The sequence below is a fragment of the Monodon monoceros genome, unplaced genomic scaffold (genome assembly GCF_005190385.1).
Source record: "Monodon monoceros isolate NGI ecotype Baffin Bay Population unplaced genomic scaffold, NGI_Narwhal_1 Super_Scaffold_4, whole genome shotgun sequence".
Classification (NCBI taxonomy): domain Eukaryota; kingdom Metazoa; phylum Chordata; class Mammalia; order Artiodactyla; family Monodontidae; genus Monodon; species Monodon monoceros.
Window position 1 is genome coordinate 31,282,942 of NW_021703781.1, and position 23,296 is coordinate 31,306,237.

The 23,296-nt window shown below is 43.3% G+C and overlaps 1 protein-coding gene across 1 annotated transcript in view; it reads left to right on the top strand.

The window, feature by feature from the left end:
* NRG3 (neuregulin 3) overlaps positions 1-23,296 on the top strand; it is a 1,055,237-nt gene that overhangs the window by 1,030,093 nt on the left and 1,848 nt on the right. Inside the window, exons 7-8 of the mRNA XM_029245782.1 lie at positions 13,664-13,791; positions 18,104-18,274. Of these exons, the coding sequence (XP_029101615.1) occupies positions 13,664-13,791; positions 18,104-18,274 (299 nt within the window). The remainder of the gene's footprint in view (positions 1-13,663; positions 13,792-18,103; positions 18,275-23,296) is intronic.

Genomic DNA, 23,296 nt, shown 5'->3' on the forward strand with positions numbered 1-23,296 from the left:
GAGAGAGAGAGAGAGAGAGAGAGAGAGAGAGAGAGAGAGAGAGAGAGTACGCTGGGGCTAGAGTTATAACCTCCAGACCAGTCAAGGGAGTGAAACTTCCCAGCACCTAGTTCAGGGATCAGAAACAGAAGTCATCAAAAGAGAGATGATCTATTCTTTCTTAAAATTAAGGGAAAATATACATTAGTGAAAAGTAAAGGAACAAAATCATGTACCGCTTCCCACAGTTTTTTCAATAACCATCTTAGGAAGGATAGGTTTGTGGGAGTAACATTCAATGAGAAAGAACTGGAAGATAATATTTGCACGCTAAAGGAGAACAAGAAGAATTTAATGCCTAGTGCAGCCTTGATAATTGGTACAGAAAGGCATTTATTCTGTAATGCTTTTTGAATTTTTTCTCTGTTGGACACTGCATGAAGATCTTAAAAAATACAAACAGGAGATGGATCCTGCCAGGATCCATGGGACCTCATGGGCTAGTGCTAGAAACAAACACGTAAGCATATACTTTTCTTATCATGTGGATACATTAACTCAAGTTGCTATCAGATAATGGAAAAGGACGTCTAAAATTGGCTGGGGGAATCTGCGAAGCCCACACCGAAGCAGGTGACATTTACGCTGAGTCTTGAGAGTGAGTTGAAGTTCATCAGATAGCTTGATAGGGGTTGGTCAGAAGAGGTCATCTCTTTGAAGCATGAATCATTCTAGTCTAAAACCTGATCTCTTGTTTTAAATATCAAATTCTAACTTACGGATTTGCTATAGATTCATACATTCATCTGTTGATTCAAATATGTATTAAATATCTAGTAAGGACCAGGGATATCATGATGACCAAAAACGACAGTGTTCCTACGTTCAAAGAGCTTCCTGATTACTGTAGGTGATAGATATTAATCAAAGAATCCCACAAACAAATGCGCCAAGGCCTACAACCAATAGTGAACGGTGCTGCAGAGCTCACAGAAGGCAGGTCTGGGAGATAACCTGACAATAGGAACAGCTAAGAGCTCTCTGAGAAGCGGGAATAACATGTGCTCAGTTCCCCGTGGCTGAAGCGGGCACCTGGTGAAGGTGAGGTGGTGGAGGGTGAGGGATGAGAGCCCGGAGGAGTGCTTGCTGTGCTGGGTGTCTGGAAAGGGTGTCTAGCTCTGTTATTCCTCTTCAGTGGAATGTGTTAAAGTTTGACAGCAGTTGTTATAGTTCTTCCAGCTCTGGTACATGGTGCAAACACTCTTAAAACAACCGTAACTGTTGAGTTGTTCTTAATTACTCGTATTAGAGATCCAGATGAAACCACGCTCTAAAACATGTTATAACCACTCAGTCTCACGATCTTCTGGGCTCAAATCAGACCTGCAATAAAGAACTTTTTGACACAGACATAGGTGAGCTGAGAGCAATGCGGAGACAAGACACTGAAAACCTTAAAACCATTTTACAATATCCTCCCTGGCTTTATTGCCTGGGGTTCCAGACCAGGTGATTACCAACTCTGTCAACATTGCTTTCCAACACAGCATGGCTTTCATTTAACTTTCTCTGACTCGGGCTGCTTGCAGGGGGCAGACCTGCAAACAGCATACCTTGCTGTACTTCCAACATGCTTCTGTTTCATCTGACAGTTCTATTGATTTTAGGGCACCACTAACAGTGTGCTAGAAGCAAGGCAGGTGATGGTACAAACAACAGTGGGTGTCCTCAGCACCCAAGGACATTTCCACAAGGAGGGCTTTCAGGGAAGCCAATCGGGATGAATGCTTCCCCATGAAATAACAGTATGACCAGGGTCTGTGTGGGTGTTTGAAAGGAGAAAGGCTGAGCTCATGCTGAAAGGACCAGTGAATGGTCTGTGCCATCTTCTTATTCACGATTAAAGTGACATTACGTCAAATGGGGTTTTAACAAAACACGGACAAACACAAAATGTCAAGATCTGTGTGAGTACAGGAAAAGAACATGGAATCAACTGCCGTACCTTGTAACATTGTACAGAAACGTTAAGGGGGAGGGCCAGACATGCAGCTAGCCTGAGCACTTGAACTTCACTGGGGATACTATCAGATGGATGAGATAAAATTGTGCCGACCTTAACTCCTCCCAGGGAGGAACTGCATACATTTTGGGAGGAACCATAATAAATGCTTTTAGCACAGATTATAAAATGTCCAAAGGCTATAATCCTGGTTAAGCTGCCTTTAAGGAGAGTCTATGCAGACTCTTTTGCTGAGTGGGTTTTGCACCTTGAAAGCCTACAGCTAAGCTACTCAGGAAAATAAAGGAAAGCTGAATACTGCCTTTAGTCTCTAAATTATTATTATTTTTGGTATGTATCTTTTGTTTTAATTTTTTAAGTGAACTTTATTTTGTAGGACAGTTTTAGATGTACAGAAAAGTTGCAAAGTTAGTACAGAGAGTTCCCATATATGCTGTGCCCAGGTTCCCCTATTATTAACATTGTACATTGATATGGGACATTTGTTCAATTAATGAACTCATACTGATGCATTGTTACTAACTCAAATCCATGGTTTATTCAGAATTCGTTAGTTTTTCCCTAATTACTTCTTCTTTTCCCAGATCCCATGCGGATACCACACCACATTTAGCTGTCATATCCTTTGGTTCCTCTTGGCCGTGATAGTTTGTCAGACTTTCCTTATTTTAATGACCTTGATAGTTTTTAGGAGTCCTGGTCAAGTATTTTGTAGGATGCTCCTCTACTGGAATTTGTTTGATGTTTTTTCTGATTAGATTGGTATTACGGGGTTTTGTAAGAAAGACAATACAGGTAAAGTGCCTTTTTTCATCACATCCTATCAAAAGTGCATTCTCTCAATATGATTTATCACTGTTGATGATTCCTTTTGTCATCTGTCTGAGGTAGTAATGTCAGGCAGCTCCATTGTGGTGTTACTCTGTCTTCCCCATCTCTTTCTACAAAGTTCTCTTTAGAAGGAAGCAACCACGTGTAGTCCACACTTAAGGAGGGGGGAGTTATGCTCACCCTTTGTGAAGGCAGAGTATTGACATAGTTATTTGGAATTCTACTGCAAAGAATTTGTCTCTTCTTCAATTATTGAGTGGAATGCTCTTCCCTTAGGGGAGATCAGGCTCTGGTAAAGTCTCTTTTCACTGAAAAGTCGACAGTTGTAATGCAGAACATTGTGTGTGCATTTCAAAATGGTTACTTTCTCATCAGAGAGAGACATGAGACGATTTTTTATTTTTTCGTTCTTTTTTTGTGAGCATCTGGTGTGGTCCTGGAGGAGGTTAAACTCAAGAAAGTGTGAGAACACTCCCTAAGACTATAGCCCTGAGATAATTTTTACTTTCCCTCTAGTCCACATGCAGATTCCAAAAACGTATTAAATTACCACTTAAGTATTCCTACCAGTTTATGGTTGTGGAGGATTCTTCTGTAGGTAAGCTTGTTACTGACCAGGGTTCTTGGCCTCCCTTGCTTGCTCCCTGAGGGGGAGGGGAAGGGGCGAGCTGGTTCTTTATATGGGGTGAGGGTAGGGGCGGGTCCAGGGGTCAGGCCAAAGGGATGGCTTAGGTGGTGCTGCGTGAAGGGCGCATGCGCAGTACCCTGCTTTTGCTCCGGGCATCTCAGAAGTGGCAGTTGGGTTTTTGTATATTGTCATTCATAATTTGCCTCAACTGCACATGTATGTAGATATTTTGTTTTTATTATTTTTTTTGTGGTACGCGGGCCTCTCACTGCTGTGGTCTCTCCCGTTGCGGAGCACAGGCTCCGGACGTGCAGGCTCAGCGGCCATGGCTCACGGGCCCAGCCGCTCCGCGGCATGTGGGATCTTCCCGGACCGGGGCACGAACCCGCGTCCCCTGCATCGGCAGGCGGACTCTCAACCACTGCGCCACCAGGGAAGCCCCGATAAGTGAGTTTTATTGCCATTATCCCCTAGTTAGCGGGACTAGTAAGGCGGACAGAGTCAATAGGAGGAGCTTTTCTGTGGTGGAGTGTTTCCCTTAAACTCAGCAGGGACAAAGGAGCTGCTTCCCTGGTGGGGGTGTCTGAGCAAACAGGCAGAATGCAAGCAAGGGTGCAATAGCAAGAATGGCACATAGGAGTCCAACCCGCCGCATCCTCGTATCTGTCGATGGTGCCTGTCTTTTGAATAGGTGTCTCAGATTTTCCACCGGCTCACAGGTATACTGTTCTGTTGTACCTGCGGGGGTAAAAGCTTTAATGTGGGCAGGTGTATCCAACTAGATATCCCTTGCAGTTTGACAACGGGGGGGGGGGCGGCTAAAATTACTTTATAGGGGCCCTTCTATTTTGGCAATAGTTGGTTTTCTGGGGGACCCCTCTTTCCAGGTTTTAAGAACGGTCCCCGGGGTTTATGTGTGAAGGAACGGCCCCTTTCACTTAGTGGGAGTTGGCTGTGCCTTGCTGGCGTAGTCCTGGATTGCCTTCTGAACGTGTTCTAGATTAATAATAATATACCTCAGGGTCTGACTCACTTCCTCATCCAGTAGAATGTCAGCAGTAAGAAAAGGCCTCCCATAGGTCATTTCAGATGGGCTAAGCCTCAGACTATAACTGGGGGCTACACGGACCCTGAGGAGTGCAATAGGAAACAGGTTGGTCCAGGGTTCACGAGTCTCTGGCAGAGCTTTGCTAAGGCTTTCTTTAAAGGATGGTTCATTTTCTCTACCTTCCCTGAAGACTGGGGGTGCCAAGAGATGTGTAGCTTGTAGTCTATCCCTAGGGCCATTGTGAGTCCCTGTGTGATTCTGGCTATAAAAGAGGGCCCGTTATCGCTCTGGAGGGACTTTGGAAGTCCCAACCGAGGAATTATTTCTTGTAAAAGGGACTTACAGACTTCAGTAGCCTTTTCAGATCGAGTGGAGAAGGCTTCATCCCATCCCGTGAAAGTATCAGTGAACACAAGAAGACATTTATATCCTGACAACAGGGGCATTTGGGTGAAATCTAACTGCCAGTCTTCCCCCCAGGTATGTCCCTCAGCATTGAACTGGCCTGAGTAACAAAGGGGGGATTGGATGGGCCTGTGGTTTATTACGGACACATAAGCACAGGCAAGCATTACTTGTTTTACTGTTCTTTTAATCCCCTTCCCTGAAAAAGCCTTTTGCATCAAGTCCCACAGTGCAACCCTCCCATAGTGGGTGGCATCATGTAAGCTCTTAGTGAGTTTCCATTGTTGGGCCTCAGGGATTAGAACCTTATTCTCCTTTTTATACCAGCCTGTGCTTCCTTTCTCATAGCCCCATTTCTCAGCATTTTCCTGTGGGGAATACTGGGGAAGGCTAGGGAGTTCGGCGCAGGGGGGCAATCACTAGGGCCATAACTTACTCAGGCTCTTGCAGTAGAGCTGCCTGTTTTGCAATTCAGTCAGCTTTGCTTGGCTAACGAAAGATCCATCCCTCTGATGGCCCCTACAGTGGATCACTGCCACCTGCGTCGGGAGCTGCACTGCTTCTAAAGAGCCAGAATTAAATCTTTATGAGAGAGTTTCTAGCGGTTAACATTCCTCTTTCTTTCCAAATGGCAGCCTGAGCACACAGTACATGGAACCTGTATGTCCAGGGTGGCAGGGCCTTGGCTTCTATGACTTCACCGAGACTGACTGTGGCATACCCCACCTTTCGGGTTCCCATTTCTGTAAAACTGCTCCCATCAGTAAACCATTCGACCTCAGGGCTGTCAAGTGGCTCATCTAAAAGATCAGACCTGCTGGAGTAAGTCTGTTCTATGGTCTCTACATACGAACACACTAAGTCTCCACTCTCAACAGCTGGACGCAGAGTTGCCGGGTTCAGGGTTTGACACACCTTTAAAGGTAATGTTGGGGGTGTCCGTTAGGAGGGCCTGATATCTTGTTAACCTTCCTCCAGTCAACCAGTGATGTCCTGTGACTTCCAGTACAAACTGTACCTAATGAGGGGTTAATACATCTAGGTGTTGTCTCAGGGTGAGCTTGGAAGCCTCATTGACCAACAGGGCTGTGACAGCTACTGCCCGCAGGCAGCTTGGCCATCACAGGGCCACTGAATCCAGTTGCTTTGAAAAGTAAGCCATTGGTCTCTGATCCAGTCCCAGCTTTTAGGTCAGGACTCCTAGTGCTATCCCTGACCTCTCATGAATGTATAGGGTAAAGGGCTGGTGCTCTACTCAATGCAGTCTTTAGAATCTCAGAGGCCTGCTGGTGGTCCCTATTCCATTGAAGGGGCTCCCTTTCTTCTCACTTTAGAACCTCCTGTAGGGGTTTTGCTATAAGGCCATAATTTGGAACTCAGATATGACAGAACCCAGCCATCCTGAGAAAGCCTCCAAGTTGCCTCTTTGTGGTTGGAGATGGTAGTGCACTAATTACTGTTTTTCCATCTATGGCCAGGGCTCTTTCCCCCGGGGTCAAAACAAATACTAAATACTAAACCTGTTGCTGTGAGATCAGAGCCTTGGTTGGAGACACTTTATATCCCCTTTTTGCCAGAAAATTTAGGACCCTAGCAGTATATTGATCTGAATCTTGTTTGGTCTCACTACTTATCAATAAATCATCAACATATTGTAGCAGAGTTCCCTTCTCAAGGCTCAGTTCCCTTGCTAACACATTTCCAAAAAGATGGGGGCTGTCCCGAAAACCCTGCGGAAGCACTGTCCAGGTATATTGGGTAGCCTCCAGGGTGTCAGGGTCCCTCCATTCAAAGGCAAAGAGAGTCTGGATGTAGGGGAATACAGAAAAATGCAACTTTGAGGTCCAAAACAGAAATACTGAGCATTTCCCAATACTTGGGCGAGGAGGATGTATGGGTTTGGCACCATTGGGTGAATAGGGATGACCGCCTCATTCACTGCTCGCAAGTCTTGCACAAACGGACGCTCCCTGTTAGGCTTCTGAACAGGGAGGATCAGGGTGTTGCAAGGGGATCAGCAGGGCCTAATGTGTCCGTGTTTTAGGAATTTGGTGAGCGGTGATTGGATCCCCATCAGGGCTTCAGGCTTTAAAAGATACTGTCTCTTTCAGGGTCCTTTCCCTAGGCCTTAATCTTATTTTCATTGGGAAAACATGTTTTGCCCTTCTTGGAACCAAGGTATCCCAAACTGCAGGATCTACTTGTTCTCTAATTTCTTGCGGGGAGGTCTTGGGGAATTATTTTGATGACCAGCACATGGGTCATCTGGGGCTACTAATAGATGCGCATTCTTTATTTGAATTTTCTACCTCATTGGACTACGAATATACTAGCTCCTAATTTATTTAGCAAATCTCTTCAAGGAAGGGGTCAGGGCATTGTGGCGTATACAAAAAGGAATAATGATAACGGACCCGACTCTGCAGGCAAGGGGAGATGTAAATCGCCTTACCTTTGGCTGTCCATCAACTCCCGTCACGGTACAGTCACGGTTGGGGAGGGGGCCGGCCTAGTCACAACAGAGGAGGTGGCTCCAGTGTCTACAAGAAATTCAGTTCTCCTACCCCCCACGTCAAGGGTGACCTGAGTCTCCGCTGGAGTGATGAGGATGGAACGAATAGGATCTGGAGCCAGGCAGGCACTCGCCCCATCAGTCGGTATGTGGGAATCTCTCATCTGAGAGATTCACAAGGAACTGGGGTTGGGGCTGCCCCTCTGGCGTCCCACAGGAGGGCGCTCAGGACGTTCCCCCTTCCAGTGCCCCTCCTTCCAACAAAAGGCACGCTGGTTTGTGCCCAGGCGGCTTCTTGGTGGTCTGTCCAGCCTTCGCAGCCTTCTAGGGCCCCCTCGAGGTGGTGGGTGGATCAGAGGGGCCAAAAGCTGCGTTTTCTTTATCAGCCTCTTATCCTTATTGGCCTTTTCTGTTAAGTCTTGATGGCTATAGACCTGGAAGGCCTCCTCTACCAAGGTTGACCATGGGGTTTGCGGCCCAGCCTCAAGCTTTTGTTACTTTCTCCTGATATCAGGAGAGGCCTGGGTGATAAAATGCATGGCCAACAGTGTCCTCCCTTCTGCAGACTCAGGGTCTAAATTGGTGTACTTCCTGAATGGCTCTGTCACCTGGCTCAGGAAGACTGCCAGGTTTTCATCTTTTTTCCTGTGTAACCTCTGGGGTCTTATCATTTACAGGCTTCACCATATACCTTTCATTCCTTCTGATAGATGAGTAATATAATGTCTCATCCTAGCCTGGCCTACACGATCTTCACTGTACCAGTGTGGGTCACGTTCTGGGATTGCGTCCCCCCCGGCCTGATAAATTTGGCGGTGTGGATAGGTGACCAGTAGGCCATCTATGTGTTCCCTGGCCTTTCTCGGTATATGCTCCTTTTCATCCGGGGTGCAACTGGGCCAGAATAACCATGATGTCCTGCCAGGTAAGAGAGAATGTTAACCCCAGCCTGATGAATTTGTCAGGGTCAGATTGTCAGGGTTCTCTGAGAACCTACCAAACCTCTCCTTACAGATTCCTAAGTCCCCCATCGAGAAGGGGACATGTACTCTAGTAATCCCTCCATTCCCATTAGCTACTTCCCAGAAGGGGTAAAGGCCTTGTGGGGCAAAAGTGGTGGCTAACTTTGAACCTCATCAGAGCCCCATTGGAGGAAACGCGAGGGGCTCCGATTTTTGAGTTTCTGACTTGACAGGGAAAGGTGGGGGTCTGGGAGTTGAAGAAGATGGTGAAGGGGAAGAAGAAAGGGGGGTCTGAGAAGGAGGCTTAGTACCCCGATGGCTAGTCGGCAGTTGAAAGAAGGGGTGAGAACGCCTGGCTCTGAATCTTTTGGGGGCAACACAGGAAGAGAGGCTACATATAAACCACAGGAATCCCTCAGTCTGGAGTCTACACGTATGGGCCTACACATATGGGACCTCTCCCCATTTTTAAGACTGCTTACAAAATAGGTCCAGTTGTAAAATGGTGTTAAATTTAAGGGATCCATTCCATGGCCACTTCTCCTGGTCACCCAAGGTATATGGGAACCAGGCCGTGTTGCAAAAGAAAATCAGCTTAGTTCTTTACTGTCTCCAATTGTTAAGACGGCAACCCAGAGGAGAATCTCTGGGGATTCCCTGGGCATCTCCCATGCTTACATATAAATCTGGAAGCTAACAACTAGAGATCCTGGGGGCCGGATGGAGTCGAGGTCTAGTGTAACGACAAAGGAGATCACAGAATTCCCTCCCCAGAGTGAGTGACACAGACAAGGAGTCTCCAGGATGAAGGGGATGGGAGTATAGGTAATGAGGACCAAGGGAGAGGACAGGAGAGAAGGGACAGAAAAGACTGAAAAAAAAGAGACAGGAAGAGATTGCCTTTTCAGCCTGCCCCCCGAGGGTGTCTATTCAGGCACCAGCCTGTGCACTTCCAGAAAGGGCCAGTGAAGGAGGGAGCACCCTGTCCACTGCCCACCAGGTGATCAAGCCCCGAAACCAGCCAGTTGTACATCGTCTGCGGGTCGCCAACCCACAGGTGGGACTCTCACCCACACATACACCGGTATATAGAAATCTGCCGCTTCAGCCTGTTCCCAATGAGAGTTCTCTTGGCAGAGGAAAAGAAAGGTGAGAATATTGGGAGGATCGGACGTCCAGCCACTACGTGATAGGAGGACTGAACCTCTGTCACCCTCATGTATCTCCCATCAGGGAAGGCCCACTGGACCAAGGTCTGCTTGGTGTGAGGCGAGCCTCTCCCACCTCTGCTTGTGACCTGTCAAGGTGAGCTGTCGCCGGCCAGAGGGAGCAGGTCTCACAAGCTGAGAACAATGATGCTGTAGCTGCCCGACGTCTACTGTCGCGGGAGGATAAGACAGAGAAGTAGGAGAGGACAGAGAAAGAAGTAGAGAGATTTCAGGAGAGGGAAAGTGTTGAGGGAAAAAGGGCAAAGGGGAGGGGGACAAGCGTCGCCTGAATGAGGGTACTGAGGCCCTCAGGGGCCAGGAAGGCAGACTTACCAAACGTGGTGACGCTGAAACAAGAGGTTCAGGTGGCCGCCTGTCACCCACTGGGAAGCTGCATTCGGTGGTCGGTGGTGCCGGAGGTGCCCAGATCCCCACCCGGGAATGGAAGAATGTGCCGGCAGAGTCACAACAAAGTGTGTTACTGACCAGGATTCTTGGCCTCCTTAATAGAAATTGATAAGAGGCCAGACGAGAAATTCTGGCAAGGCTTTACTGGGACTCAGTGCTGCAGCAGGAGGGAGTGAGAACAAGTAACAGTTTCCCTTGCTCGCTCCCTGAGCTGGGGCGAGCTGGTTCCTTATATGGAGTGAAGGTAGGGGCGGGTCCAGGGGTCGGCTTAGGTGGTCTGCCCACCCCCTTGGTGATGCTGTGTGCAGGGCGCATGTGCAGTACCCTGCTTTTGCTCCGGGCATCTCAGAAGTGACAGTTTGGTTTTTGGTGTTTTGTGTCTTGTCGTTCATAATTTGCCCCAACTGAGCATGCACGAGGTTATTGTTAGTCCTGAATAGATACTTTGTATTCTGTTGCTGGAGGAGGCATTTGTCCAGGTGCAGGCACTGCGGCAAAGGCTCCCAGGCTGTCTCAAGGTGATCTTGGCTGATTCTCTGTATTCACTTGTCTTTCCAGGTTTTAGAGGGGTGGTTTGCCCTGCAACCTCAATTTGGATGTAAGAATAGCCATTGATTTTGTTTGTTCAGCTTTTCTCTTATTTTAAGGACAGGAATGACGATTTCTAAGCTCTTTATTTGTCAGATCTGAAAACTGGAATCTATGTCTAAATTCATTTGAGCCAATATGTATGGGATATTAGTTTGAAGGATTGCCAAACTATTAGGTTTTTTTGTGTTCCCACTTGTCTCAACTAACCTTGGATTCGGGTACCAGCAATTTAAACCTGCATCTCAGATTAAATGTAGCCACTGAAATGAAAACGATTCTCAAAAAGGCTATGAGAGAAAAATCCAAGATAATACATTTTGGAGACAAATTTTTGTTAATGGACCACAGTAATACCAGTGAAAGCAACTGCATAGTATAATAATAATCTAAGCATTTGAAAGAAAAGATTTAGAACATTATATCTATTATGAACGCCATGAATAAGCAGAACAAGTAAGAGGTTGATTCTATTCAAGACTTTTATCCCAGATTTTGAACAAGGCCCTCTAGCTCTCATGATCAAAAGTCTCATTCAAAGCAGAGGCTCTGAACCAATGGCCCCAAAGCTGAACTAGGCTTTTTGTTTGTTTGTTTGTTTTGGTTTTTTTTGCGGTACGCGGGCCTCTCATTGCTGTGGCCTCTCCCGTTGCAGAGCACAGGCTCTGGACGCGCAGACTCAGCGGCCATGGCTCACGGGCCCAGCCGCTCCGCGGCATGTGGGATCTTCCCGGACCGGGGCACGAGCCCGTGTCCCCTGCATCGGCAGGCGGACTCTCAACCACTGCGCCACCAGGGAAGCCCTGAACTAGGCTTTTTGACATACATTGTTTTTGAAAAAGGAATGGGCTGCTGACTTTTAATGATTTGGCAATTTCTCTAGAAAATGTGGGTGTGCTAGAAACACTGGCTGATGTCACCCACTGATAGCCCTCTGCAGAAGTAGCACAGAAGTTACCCCCTCCAATTTGCCACAGATGTCTCCAGATAATCTCGCCTGTGTCTGTAGCTGAGGCTTCCAACCATCTGAGTTTGTCTTCTCAAGCAATTTATCAAAAGTTGGGAGAAAAAAAAAAATTCTAGTAGATCTTTTATAGAACCTGGAAGTCTAGAAATAGAAATTCAGGATGTTGTTTACATTTCAATAACATGTTGATTCAATTCACTTTTTCCATGGATGATTTATGATAAACAACTTAATTAGTCAACAAAGAAGTACATGTGAAGGTATTTCCATCATTTTTTGGATCTTTGTAACTTGGGGCTGTTGAAAACAACCACCTTTTCCAAATTATCTCCATGTCTTCTTTTTGTTCCATGTCAACTCACTCCATTTTGCAAGAAGTCTAAATAGCTTCTGTTAAGTCCATTTTGTAGAATTCATATTCTGATTCAAGATGTGGTCATTACTAACACTATGTGGTTTGTTTGGGAAGTACTTAAAAAGAAAACAATTAGTTAGAGATTTTGAACTTAAAGTTACATAACCTTGACAATTTTCCTAGTCTCCATAGCCCATACCCACCAATATACTTTTTCCCAAGGATAACACCTAGTTAATAGTTTACTTTTGTTTCCCATCTGCATCCCATGTGGTTGTGTGCACACACACACACGCGCACAAACATATGTATATGTACATACAGAATCTATACGTATATATACACACACAAAGCTAAATGTTTGTATATATACACACATACACACACATATATATATCTGTTTACTGCATTTTCCTTATTTGCACATGTGGATTCATATTATGCATACTTTTCATACTTTGATTTTATTCAATGGCTGTATAATATTCATTTGTGGCCATTTCTGTTGTTTCCAGTTGCTTCTCTTTTGTGTTTTTTTGTTATTAAAAATTGTACCACTGACATACTTTGCTGATTATATCATTTCCAACTTTTACAATTAATGATGGAAATCCCTAGAAGTAGTACTCTGCAGCAGAGTACCTATATTTAATATTTTGCAACACATTGCCAATGTGTACCCCCAACAAATTAGCACCAACTCTATTTTCCTTGAACCTTTGCCTTTAACTAAGTACTCCTGAAATTTAACGTTCTCTATTCTGATTTTCATCTCTACAATGAGTTCAGGTATATACTTTTTTGTGTGTATTCTGCATATCTATCTTTGTTTTTCTGTGAAATTCTTGTTCATATATTACATGTGAATATCTGGATTTCAAAATCTAATTTGGTCATTAGCCTTCAAAAAATGTCATTTCTCAGCATAGTTTTCATTGGAGTTTCTAGAAAAGAAACTTGATGATCCTTGTTGCTTGTTCAAGTGCCAAGTGTCCAGGGAGTGTTAAACTTGACAACTGCTGCCTAATTGAGATTCCATGTGATATTTCTCTGGGAGCAAAGTTTTTCTCAATATGCCATAGCTATAGGGTTTTCTTTAGGCCCCTGCCTTGTGATATCTCATAGTCAAAGGTGAAACCAAGGGTTAATAACTATAAAGAGTAAACTGTTCACACACTTCTCTTATTAGACGTGGTAATTACCTGGTATCAGGCTGAAAGAGAGAAACAGTGGAGAGTAGTGGGCAGATACTCTAAATCAAAGCCTTCCATAAATCTGAGACTTGTGAAGTTCACTCAGTTAGCATTTATTGAATCCCTATTGTTAGTAGTCCATCTACTAATTTTTTTTGTAAAATGTGCATTGAATTAAAAATTCCTTGTATTAACTTATATAATATTGTATATCAACTATACTCCAATAAAAAAATATGTGTGATTTTGGCTCTCAGGCATAGTGTGCCATGGGTAAAGACTGAAACGAAAAGATAGACTTAGCATTCTAACGTGAAGAACCCTGTTGAATGGACCTTATCTAATCACAAAGAGCTTTGGGGGGCAAGAGGGGAGAGCATATTCAGTGTGTGAGAAATGGGATGAAAATGGTGTTTTTGTCATTCTCCTGATCAGGTGCCCAGTGGAAAAGTTACTGGTGAGTTCCAGTAACTTTTTGATACCCAGCTGTAGTGTCAGAGGCCCTGCTCTCATAACTTCTCCTCCAGCTCAACTCTGTGCATGTGATTTCCCACAGTATTCAAAGGCGGAAAGGCATCCCGTGACTGCATTGGAGAAAATGATGGAGTCAAGTTTTGCCGGCCCCCAATCATTCCCAGAGGTCCCTTCTCCCAACAGAGGAAGCCAATCTGTCAAACACCACAGGTACAGGTAGCTAATCATGGTGGGAACGGGTGCGTTGACACAATGTATAACACTGGACAACACATGCCGAGGAATGACAACATTATTCAGGAGAGATGATCGTTCTTGCTTCTCCTGTAGTTCCCCATGCAGTGGATGCTCAAGCAGCTCCTGGCAGGCAAAGCAAAGATACCGGCAGGCAGCAGTGCCCCTAGAGGAAGCCTAAAGGTACTATTAACAGCACCCGTCAAGTCTGCAGACACAGACCAGTGAATGAAACTATTGCAATCTTAAAAACATGATTTTTCCTAGCCTGCCTTATCACTGTCTGCAAATTTAATGACTAATTCTTCCCTAGGCAGCTGATAGGACATGCTCCAGGTCTTCCAACATGGCTCTCACACAAAGAAAACTTTCTCTCCTTTGGTTTATTAGATCTTCCATTATCAATGGAGTGGGACTTTTTTTTAACAAGCTGACTGTAAAAATTGGCTCTTTGGGGGAGAAAGCCAAAAACAAAGTGATCTTATAGAAGTTTTACAGCATTCTGAGGCTGAGCAAATTCTTCAGCATCTTCTAGTCACATGCTGTGTTTATACATAAGGAATCTGCAACTCCAAAAATTGAAAGTTTTGTTCTAAAGTGCCAACATTTGATACTTGCTACAACAGACATTATGTTTATGTGCATCCAAAAGTATTGATATGTCGTCAGTCTTTGTGGAAGCCGTCCAAAAATTTAAGCTTCCTTTTCTTAGTAAGAGGTACAGTATTTTAAAAATACTTAATTATGGAGATTAAAAGTTTTTTAAATGGAAACGGTAAAAAATAACAATTGTTCCCAGCAATGGAAGATAAATGTTGTTGACCCTTGGTTTTCATATACGTAGGCAATTTTTCATGTATGTAGGCAATATTTTGAAAACCACCGTGAGAGAAGTATGCATTATTCAAGGAAACTAACTTCTCCCTCACCTTTCAGGGAGTCCCTAAAAAAGATTTTCTTGATGCTGGCCACATTTACTGTGAGGTTTTCATGTCACTGTTGATACCAATCATTAGTACTTGATGGTGATTTTTATTCTTAATCTACATGGGTAGAGACTGAGGTACCAAGGGTTTGCTAAGTTAAAAAAAGGTTTCAACACAGGATGAAGTATGTTTGGCTACTGGATAACTGCTTTAGTTATTAACTACAATTTTTGGTTTATATCAATTGGGGCATTTACAAATATTTCCTTGCGAAAAGATTACTTCAGTTAACTGGACCTAGTGGACGTTCTTCAATTACGGAATTAAGTACAAAATTATAGATGTTTTTTTTCCAAAAGAGCATTTTCCTCTGCTGATTGTAATACACGTTAAAGTGGTATTCCATTCAGTCAAGTAAAATAATTAAGTATAATATTAAGTACTGTATTGTGGTACATGTTTTAAAGTTGATATGATAAGCAATTATAGCTTCTAATGTATTTGACCTACAAATACCCTACCCTACTTTTGTCTGTTGACATACCTCCTCCTAAACTTGGTTTCTACTGTGGGTTCTAGGAATCACTCACAGATCAAATAAGGAAGTCTCTAAGAGACCTTCTTTTTTATTTGGTTCAATGACATTGCAGTATTTGTTGGCATACATTGCGTCCTGACAGATAGGCAAGGGTTGATTTATAAAGTGCTTTTAGAACTTTGTAAATTATAGTTCAATATATCATAGCTTTTGTTTTGTAAAACATGCAGTAGACTTAAACGTTTTCGTGATTGATAACCTAGTCACTGATTTATACATCCTGCAAACTGCTGTGTAACTTCCTGAATGCCATTGGGTTAGAAAGCTTGAACAGTTGATTGATCAATAGGTATAGAACTGTTTTTTAAGATGGGTTACTAGCTCATACTGGTAGACTTTTATGAATAATTCATTTCTTTTGTGCACTGCAAATATGACTCATTTGGATAACTCATTTGTGAAACAAAGCTGTTAATTCAAAGCCATTATTTCTCATGTTTAGTCAAAAAAAAACCCTCTTTCTTTTTAAAGAAGAAATCTATTACGTCATGTTATACTTATTACATTATATTTTGGCAATATAACTCATTTATAGACAGTACATGTAGGTTTTTTAAGGTGAAATAAGTCCAGGGTTTTCAGTGATTAGTATGAGCCTTTGAGTTGTCAGTTTGGGCAGAGGAATCAAGGGAATTTACTTTGTTGAGCAGCTACTAAGTGCCAGACTCCCTGCTAAGCACTTTACATACTTTTTTAATCCCCATAGCAATACTATGAAAATACCTAAACAAGTGCTAATACCTTTATTTGCATCTCTTCCACCACCTCTAGGCTTTACCTTTTTCTGCCTTGCCTTGTACACTAAGAGGGCAGCAGGCTCACTTGCCTTTGGGCTTCTGTTGGTTTCTTGCGATGCACAGGAAAGCTATGGAAGGGCAGAGGCCAGTGAGGTCCTAACACTTCTGCCCCCGCCCTCCCTGCCTGGTTCTCTCAGCTACAGCCCTGTTTCTGGCACTAGCCAAGAGGTCCTCTTCTCACAAGCCCTTTCTCTCTTCAGTCAGGTAACTTGCTCCTTCCCCCTGTCCTTTCAGTTACAGGGATGGTAACAGCTTCCCATTGTTACCAGCCCTTATGTACAGTAGTATCCTGTATTTTTTTTTTTCTCAAACAGTGAACACACTTTTGTAAATAGCAGAATCTTCCCAAATGACCCAATATAGAGTGCCATCTATTTCCCCCAGGACTCTGACTGATACAAGTACTTTCCCCAGTACCATACAGACCTGATGCAGCTAATTCTAGCATCCAAGGCTGACTACCCTGTGGACTCCACAATTGCCACTGGATGGTATAGATAGAAGCTGGAAGGGAGGGAAACAAATTAGTTATTATAGAGCTCCTTAAACTCGTTGGCCTAGTGACCTAACTAGAGGTCCCTTGTTGTTAGGACTCTTGCAATACACTCAACCCAGAAATATTATGATGAAGAATGAAGTTGTAATAACGTTGCCAGGTATGATCTGGTGTTTGCACAAACTCAGGAGGTTAATGTTGGGCTTGACGAATATGAAGTTATAAAATGTGATCATTTCGCCTTGCCCAAACCAGGAAGGTGGCTACTAGCACTCATTTGTCGGGTTCTCAAATTCTGACCTTAAATAATATTGGAGAAGTTTTGTATTTATTAAGTGGAAATAACAGTAATGTTGGTGGGGGGGAAACTTACAGAACTCCAAATAATGTAGTAATATGGGTAAAATTCATTTGGGGGACTGGTTCCTATAGAACTTCATCGAAATTTTGAAAATGTTTTTGCTGTTCCTGTGTGTGGTTTTATTGCTATTTTCAGAGCTAAATGAGTAGGAACGCAAAAATTCTAAGTTCCCTTGTTGGCATCTCATGGAATGTCTGCACAGGAACAAAGTTCTCACAGTTCACATGGTAGTAGGGTAAATTCAGTGGGGTGGAGGGAGGAATGGATATGGAATAAGTGATGCGTCAAATTAGCCTTTGTCTGACGTGATCTGTGTAGGGATCTTACCTGAGGTATGTCCCGTTTATGCCTTGCCCTTTGATGGCATCTGGCATGGTTATTTGGGTATTTGGATGTATGGGTCAAGAAAATGTACGATCAGATGTTTATTAAAGGCAAACTCAAAGGGTTATTATGGGATTATGTAAAATCACGTGTGTGAAACTTTTGAAAATTGTAAAGCACTATGGAATTTAAAGAATCTTTCATTCAATAAAAAACAGTTAAAGCAAACTCAAAAGAAAAATAATTTAGGTTCCCAGGATTTACGAAAATTTGAGACAGTGAACTGCAAAAGTAACATATGTATTAAGGAGAGAAAGGCAATTAAAATAAGGTTAGTTTATTCTAACACAAGCGAAATTGTCCCCATAAAGCCCTTAAGGCTTCTTGGGTTTAGTTCTTGGCAGTGTTTAATAACAAGGCCATTTTTATTTCTATTAAAGGCACTTTTGTAGCTTGGATAATGAGGGAGGAGGGGACTCAGGAGCTGGAGAATTCCTCAAGCGCACCTCGTTGGCTGGAAAGCTGGTGTTATTTTAGTCCATTGTGCTCCAGACTGGAAAGCCAGAAACACAGAACTGGAACTGCTTTTCTTCTCAGTCTCTCCAAAGATAAAATGGATCCAGCAACCTGCGATCCCTCCTAACATATATCCTACAGGCATGGATGGAGCCTGACCTAGAACTTTGAGGATCTAGGGCGGAAATGCAGTGCTTGAAAAGTTTCAGCAGCCACCTGTGAGGTTATTGCTGTGATCAATTTGTTTGTTGGTTTTCTTTCCACCAGCAGGACTCTCTCCTCTTGCTGCAGCCCAGGGCAAAGGAGTGGTATGCTCCATAGGAATGCCTTCAGAAGGACACCCCCCTCACCCCGAAGTAGGTTGGGCGGAATCGTGGGACCAGCATATCAGCAACTCGAGGAATCAAGGGTCCCAGACCAGGATACGATACCTTGCCAAGGGTAGGTCTTAAAAGCAACGGAATTTAGGGAGGGTGTTATGAATGATATAGTTTTAAATTGAGTTATTATGTTCCTTGGGGTTTTATTCACTGATTTCATCATTATTTGGCTATTTATGCTTGCTTCCACCTTTGTTCCACAAAAGAATAGCTTTAAAAAACAGATACAATGGAAATAGATATTAGGGAAATGGTAGATGGAAAAGATATATAGCATTAAGTATATAGACATCTAGACACTATGTTATTATTGCAGTTGCTAAAATAACTGGGAATGTGTCTTTGATTTTAAAACACAGAGATTACTTAGGACAACTAAAGTGTTCCTTCCTCCTTAGGTTTGGAAAAAAAACAGTGCTTAATTCTCTAATCACTATTGTGGACAATACCGTAACAATAACCTGTAACATATATATAGCATCTGCTCCTTCGAGCATTCTTGAACAAGTCTCAGTCAGTGTTGACAGAGTATTGTCAGGGCACAGCTAGCTGAACTCAGATCTCTAGTTTCATTCACGGCGCAGGGATGGAAAAATTGGCTTTGGACTCCATGTCTGTTGCTCATCCTTGCAGTGTAAAAAGTGTCCCTTCCTCTCAGTGGACACAGACCCTCATAGGGCTCATAGCATGGTGAGTGGAGTGTAGAATGAATTTTAGCCACCACTCACCTAACCGACATAAGCTGTTCAACCGAGTATGGCAGCCCTTATCCAAAGTGACTGAATTTCAAATCTCATCTTTGCCCCTTACTACTTGTATGAATTTGAGAAAGTTTTATCATCTGAGCTTACATTTTCTCGTCTATAAATTGAACAAAATAATACCAGCTTTCCTGAGGGTTGTTGGGCAGATTAAAAAGAAATTACATGTGTCAAGAGCTTGTACCTGACACATGGTAAACAGAGAAGGGGTACTTGTAGCTGTTGTCACAGGAACCATTATTCTTATTAATTTCAAGAGCAGTGCAATCAGGCTTTACTCCAGAAATGCCAAGAATCCATTTCCTCACTCAAGCCAGGTTCTTGTTGCATCTAGGTTCTTGTTGCATCTAGTTTTTCTCTCTCTGAATCAGCCAGGCTAGGTTTCTTTGCTGCTTTGGGCTGGGTGATTTTTCCACCCTGTCTGTAGCAAGTTAAAAGCCAAAGCAGGTTTGAGGTCTGTCCCAGACTCTTACCTTTGTCTTTTCTTCTGGGTGATACGTATGCAACAATGCCATGTCTGACGAATCTCAGCAACAGATTTCTGTAGGAAGACTAGAAGATAGGAAATGAATAGCCTGTGTCTGGATTTTGTAATTTTGAAGCAATTCCAAATAGACTAAAATATATTTGGTGAGATCTGAGGTGAGATTTACACATTCAACATAACAGCTAAGTTGTCCAAAATGTATAATGCAAGTCAAGAAGTAGTTTGCATTTCTCTTTGCCTTATATCTGGAAAAGGGGCTTGCATTTAGCCTATAATTAATCATGTTTCCTAATTACTTTTCTTCTGAAATCACTAATAATGTCTGTTACTTAGGTTTCTTTTTTTTTTTTTTCCCCCTGGGGTGAACGTTGGAGTGAGAATGAGTGAGGTGAAATCAAGTTAGAGATTTTGTGAGTGGAGAGAGAACCCAGCCCATGCTGTCTTTCTTCTGTTGGGCACTGTGACGGCTATTGTTTTGTTTGGGATCAATCATCGTTGGGTTTGGAATATTCTCTCCAATTGGCTAGCCACCTGTATTTTCCTATGTGATACGCGCCTGATGTTGATAAACGGTGACTCTAAGTCACTGTGTGCTCAGCACAGTGAGTCTCAGGGAGCAATCTCATTCTTAATTCTTGACAACAGCTATTTCCCACTCCTGGGGGACTGACCGTCTCTCCGGACTGGAAATGGGATTGGTAATAGAATTTCACAGCTAAAGGCCCTCTTCAAATCTGGCCCTAGGCTGGAGGGGGAGTGAATGAATTCATAAGAGCCAACTGCTGCTTGTTTATCAAGCATGTGGGTGCTGTCTGCTACTTAGATTCCCGGTGTATATGATGTCTCTCCTTGACGACACTAACTTCAACCCAGCTTGAACCCAGTGCCTGACTTAGTGAAGCTTGAGGAGGGAGTCAGGTAGACAGGAACTTCTTCAAGAGCCTTTCCCCTGATCAGTGGACTGATGACAGCCATGGCAGTGGCTCACAGAACTGGGTTATGTCAGGCAAATCAAACTAATGGAATCATGTACTAGACAGAAAGAGATGGAATCACAAAAGTTAGATTGCTACCTTCAAAGCAGAAGGGATCGAAACATACTGATTATCCACCTCACTTAAATAGCAACTTTACAAACTTATATTCAGTTATTCTTCAGGAAGGGTACAGAGGAACACACTAAAGATAGCAGAATTTAACCCAAGGTGGGATAGCCCACGTAAAAGAAATGGATTGAATACCGGCCTTTCTGACTAAATAAACCAGGAAAGGAATGTGAAGAAAAATCACAGTCATGGATGGTGATGTGTAAATGGAATCTCTAATTGTATGGCTCCAGAGGGGGAAGTAGATTCCTTCAAATTAGTCAGTTCATTCTAATTCCATATGCACCAAGAACTGGGTCTTGGAGTCCTCTGGGGAAACACTGATTTCTTGGCCTGACCCCTGAATTACCGGGAATCAAACCAAATGACTGTTGAAATCTTCCCTCTTTAAAAGGATGCTTTGACTCACATAGTTACAGAGGAAATGTACTTGTGATTGCTTTGTTGAGGGATTGGAGGAAAGGCAGTCCAACTGGTCCAAACTGGTGTTTTACAGTCAATGAATGACAGGCTCATGGATCAAACGTGTGACAGAGTCGTTGACTCTGAAGGGATACAGAACTCTGAGTATCTTCTAATCAAGAGTCATGCCTAGAAATGTAACTCTCACTTAAACTTCTGGAGAGCAGTATCACCTCCTAATCAAAGACCAGTGCTAGGACACTCAGAGCAACTCTAGGAAGGAAGGGAATAGTGAAGAGGCATTACTTGAGTGAGTCCTCAGAGCAGTCCCTCTAGATCAGTATTGCTACCTGATGGTTTTAATTAATGAGAGAATTAAGGTAAGGCTGCTGGGTTTGCCTAAGATTCCAGAGCATGTAATGGTGGTGAGACTTGAAATCCTCTCTGATCCCAAACACGACTAATTGTTTAAAGTGCATCTCCATGTTAGGGCAGCCTTTCAGATGTCAGTTGTTGCCAGCATGTGATCCGTACCTGGCTTGTGAGATGATGTGTAAGTCAACTCCTTCAGTCAGCACGCAGGCATATTAGAAGACTGCTCCACGTTTGGCTTGAATTGCCTTTGATTACTTCGTAGTCACGTGTTTTGCCGAAAGACTTACTTTCACTTTCAAGTTGGGAGGATTTGTTGGCAAAGTAACCCCTCAACACTTAATTAAGTAAGAAAGAAGAAAGCTTGTTACGTTAGTTATAGCACAGAGATAAGCAAAATAGTAAGAAAGAAATGTATTTACAATCACCAAATTGGGGAAGCACCTCCATCCAGATGCAAGCAACGCTGTGACGTCCCTTGAACAGCAATTTGGAGTCCCAGTTGGAAGGTCCCGGGCGTTGTGCCCGCTCCATGGATGAGAGTTCAGAGTGCAGCCCGAAGGAATCCCGCTTTTAATGCCAAGCTGCAAACTGATAACCATCCGCTTACGTGCAGATATGCCCCTCTGGCTATTATCGTAAATGCTCTGATCTCTAGTCGTAAGTCTCAGGATGCTCACTGATCCCCGGGATTTGGCCAGATTCCCAAGGCCCAGGAAGCTTCGTGACTTACTCCCTTCCTTACCTGTTGGTTCCCAAGACTTGTTAGCACCGTTTCTGCTGACCTGCATGTAGTCCAGCAGTTCGGTATGCAGCTCCCTTCCGGGTCTCTGTTTTGTCAGAGGCCTATTGTTGCCTCTGAAGCCTGAACAAGACTATTAATTTTTTCAACGTCGTGTCACATTGTGGACTTGCTGAAGCGTCAACAATTGACTGAATCCTCTAAGATACGTACTTACACCTTTATCCATCATTTTTACCAATAATGTTTAGATCCAGGTATTAAGAATTGGCACTATCACCATCACATTTCAACCTGGTAGATTCTACTCACTGATACACTCTGATGATGATGCATGTGAAAGACGATCTTATCCTCCTTAATTTTCTGTGCCATTGGTGAATCTGATAGCGGACATTCTGTATCTTCATACACGTTAATGGTGCTAAGGAAAGAACACAAAAGCCCGCAATTTGTCCCCTTTCTTCTTGTTGAAATTGATTCATTGGTCAGAAACTTTAGGTTCAGATTTTCAGTCATAGAGCACTAGGGAGAAAGTCGCTGAGGTCCCCCAGGGAATTTCTTTGTATGTGGCTATATAATTGGCGCAGGTAAAGATTTTACATCTCAAAAAAGGTTTGAGATGCCCACTCATTTCTGGCTTTGATAGTAACAATTAACATAAGACAACGTGGGTTTAACTTCTTCCTCTGCTGCTTACCAAGGGTGTAATTTGGGGCAAGCCCTTTGGGTATCCCTTAGTCCAGTTTATTTATCCATCACGTGGTAATAAATAAACCACACAGTTTTGTTTTCTTTTTCATCAGTGGAGGTAATTAGAGGTGAAAGTGTTTTTTGAAAGCTCTATGTGAATGTTTGTTAGCTCTTGTTGACTGGGATATTAAGGGAGCGTTTACCTTGAAGATCTGTTCATGTATTCCTGAGTCCGTTCAATCAAACTTTATTGATTGCCAACTCCGTACTAGGCTCAGTAAGAGAGGGTAGAACACAATAACACCTAAATTTGTTCCCCATCTTTTCACACTGTCTGGCAGAAAGACAGATCTCTAAATTGCTCCCATCTTGTCTTTACAATAAAGGTTTCTAATATTTAGTATGCGACACACTTCATTGCAATTATTCTTTCCACGTATAAACATGATTTTTATTTACATTATAGTGTAAGACAAGGGGAATGAGATTTATTATATTGAGGATGAACGTGTTTAGATTA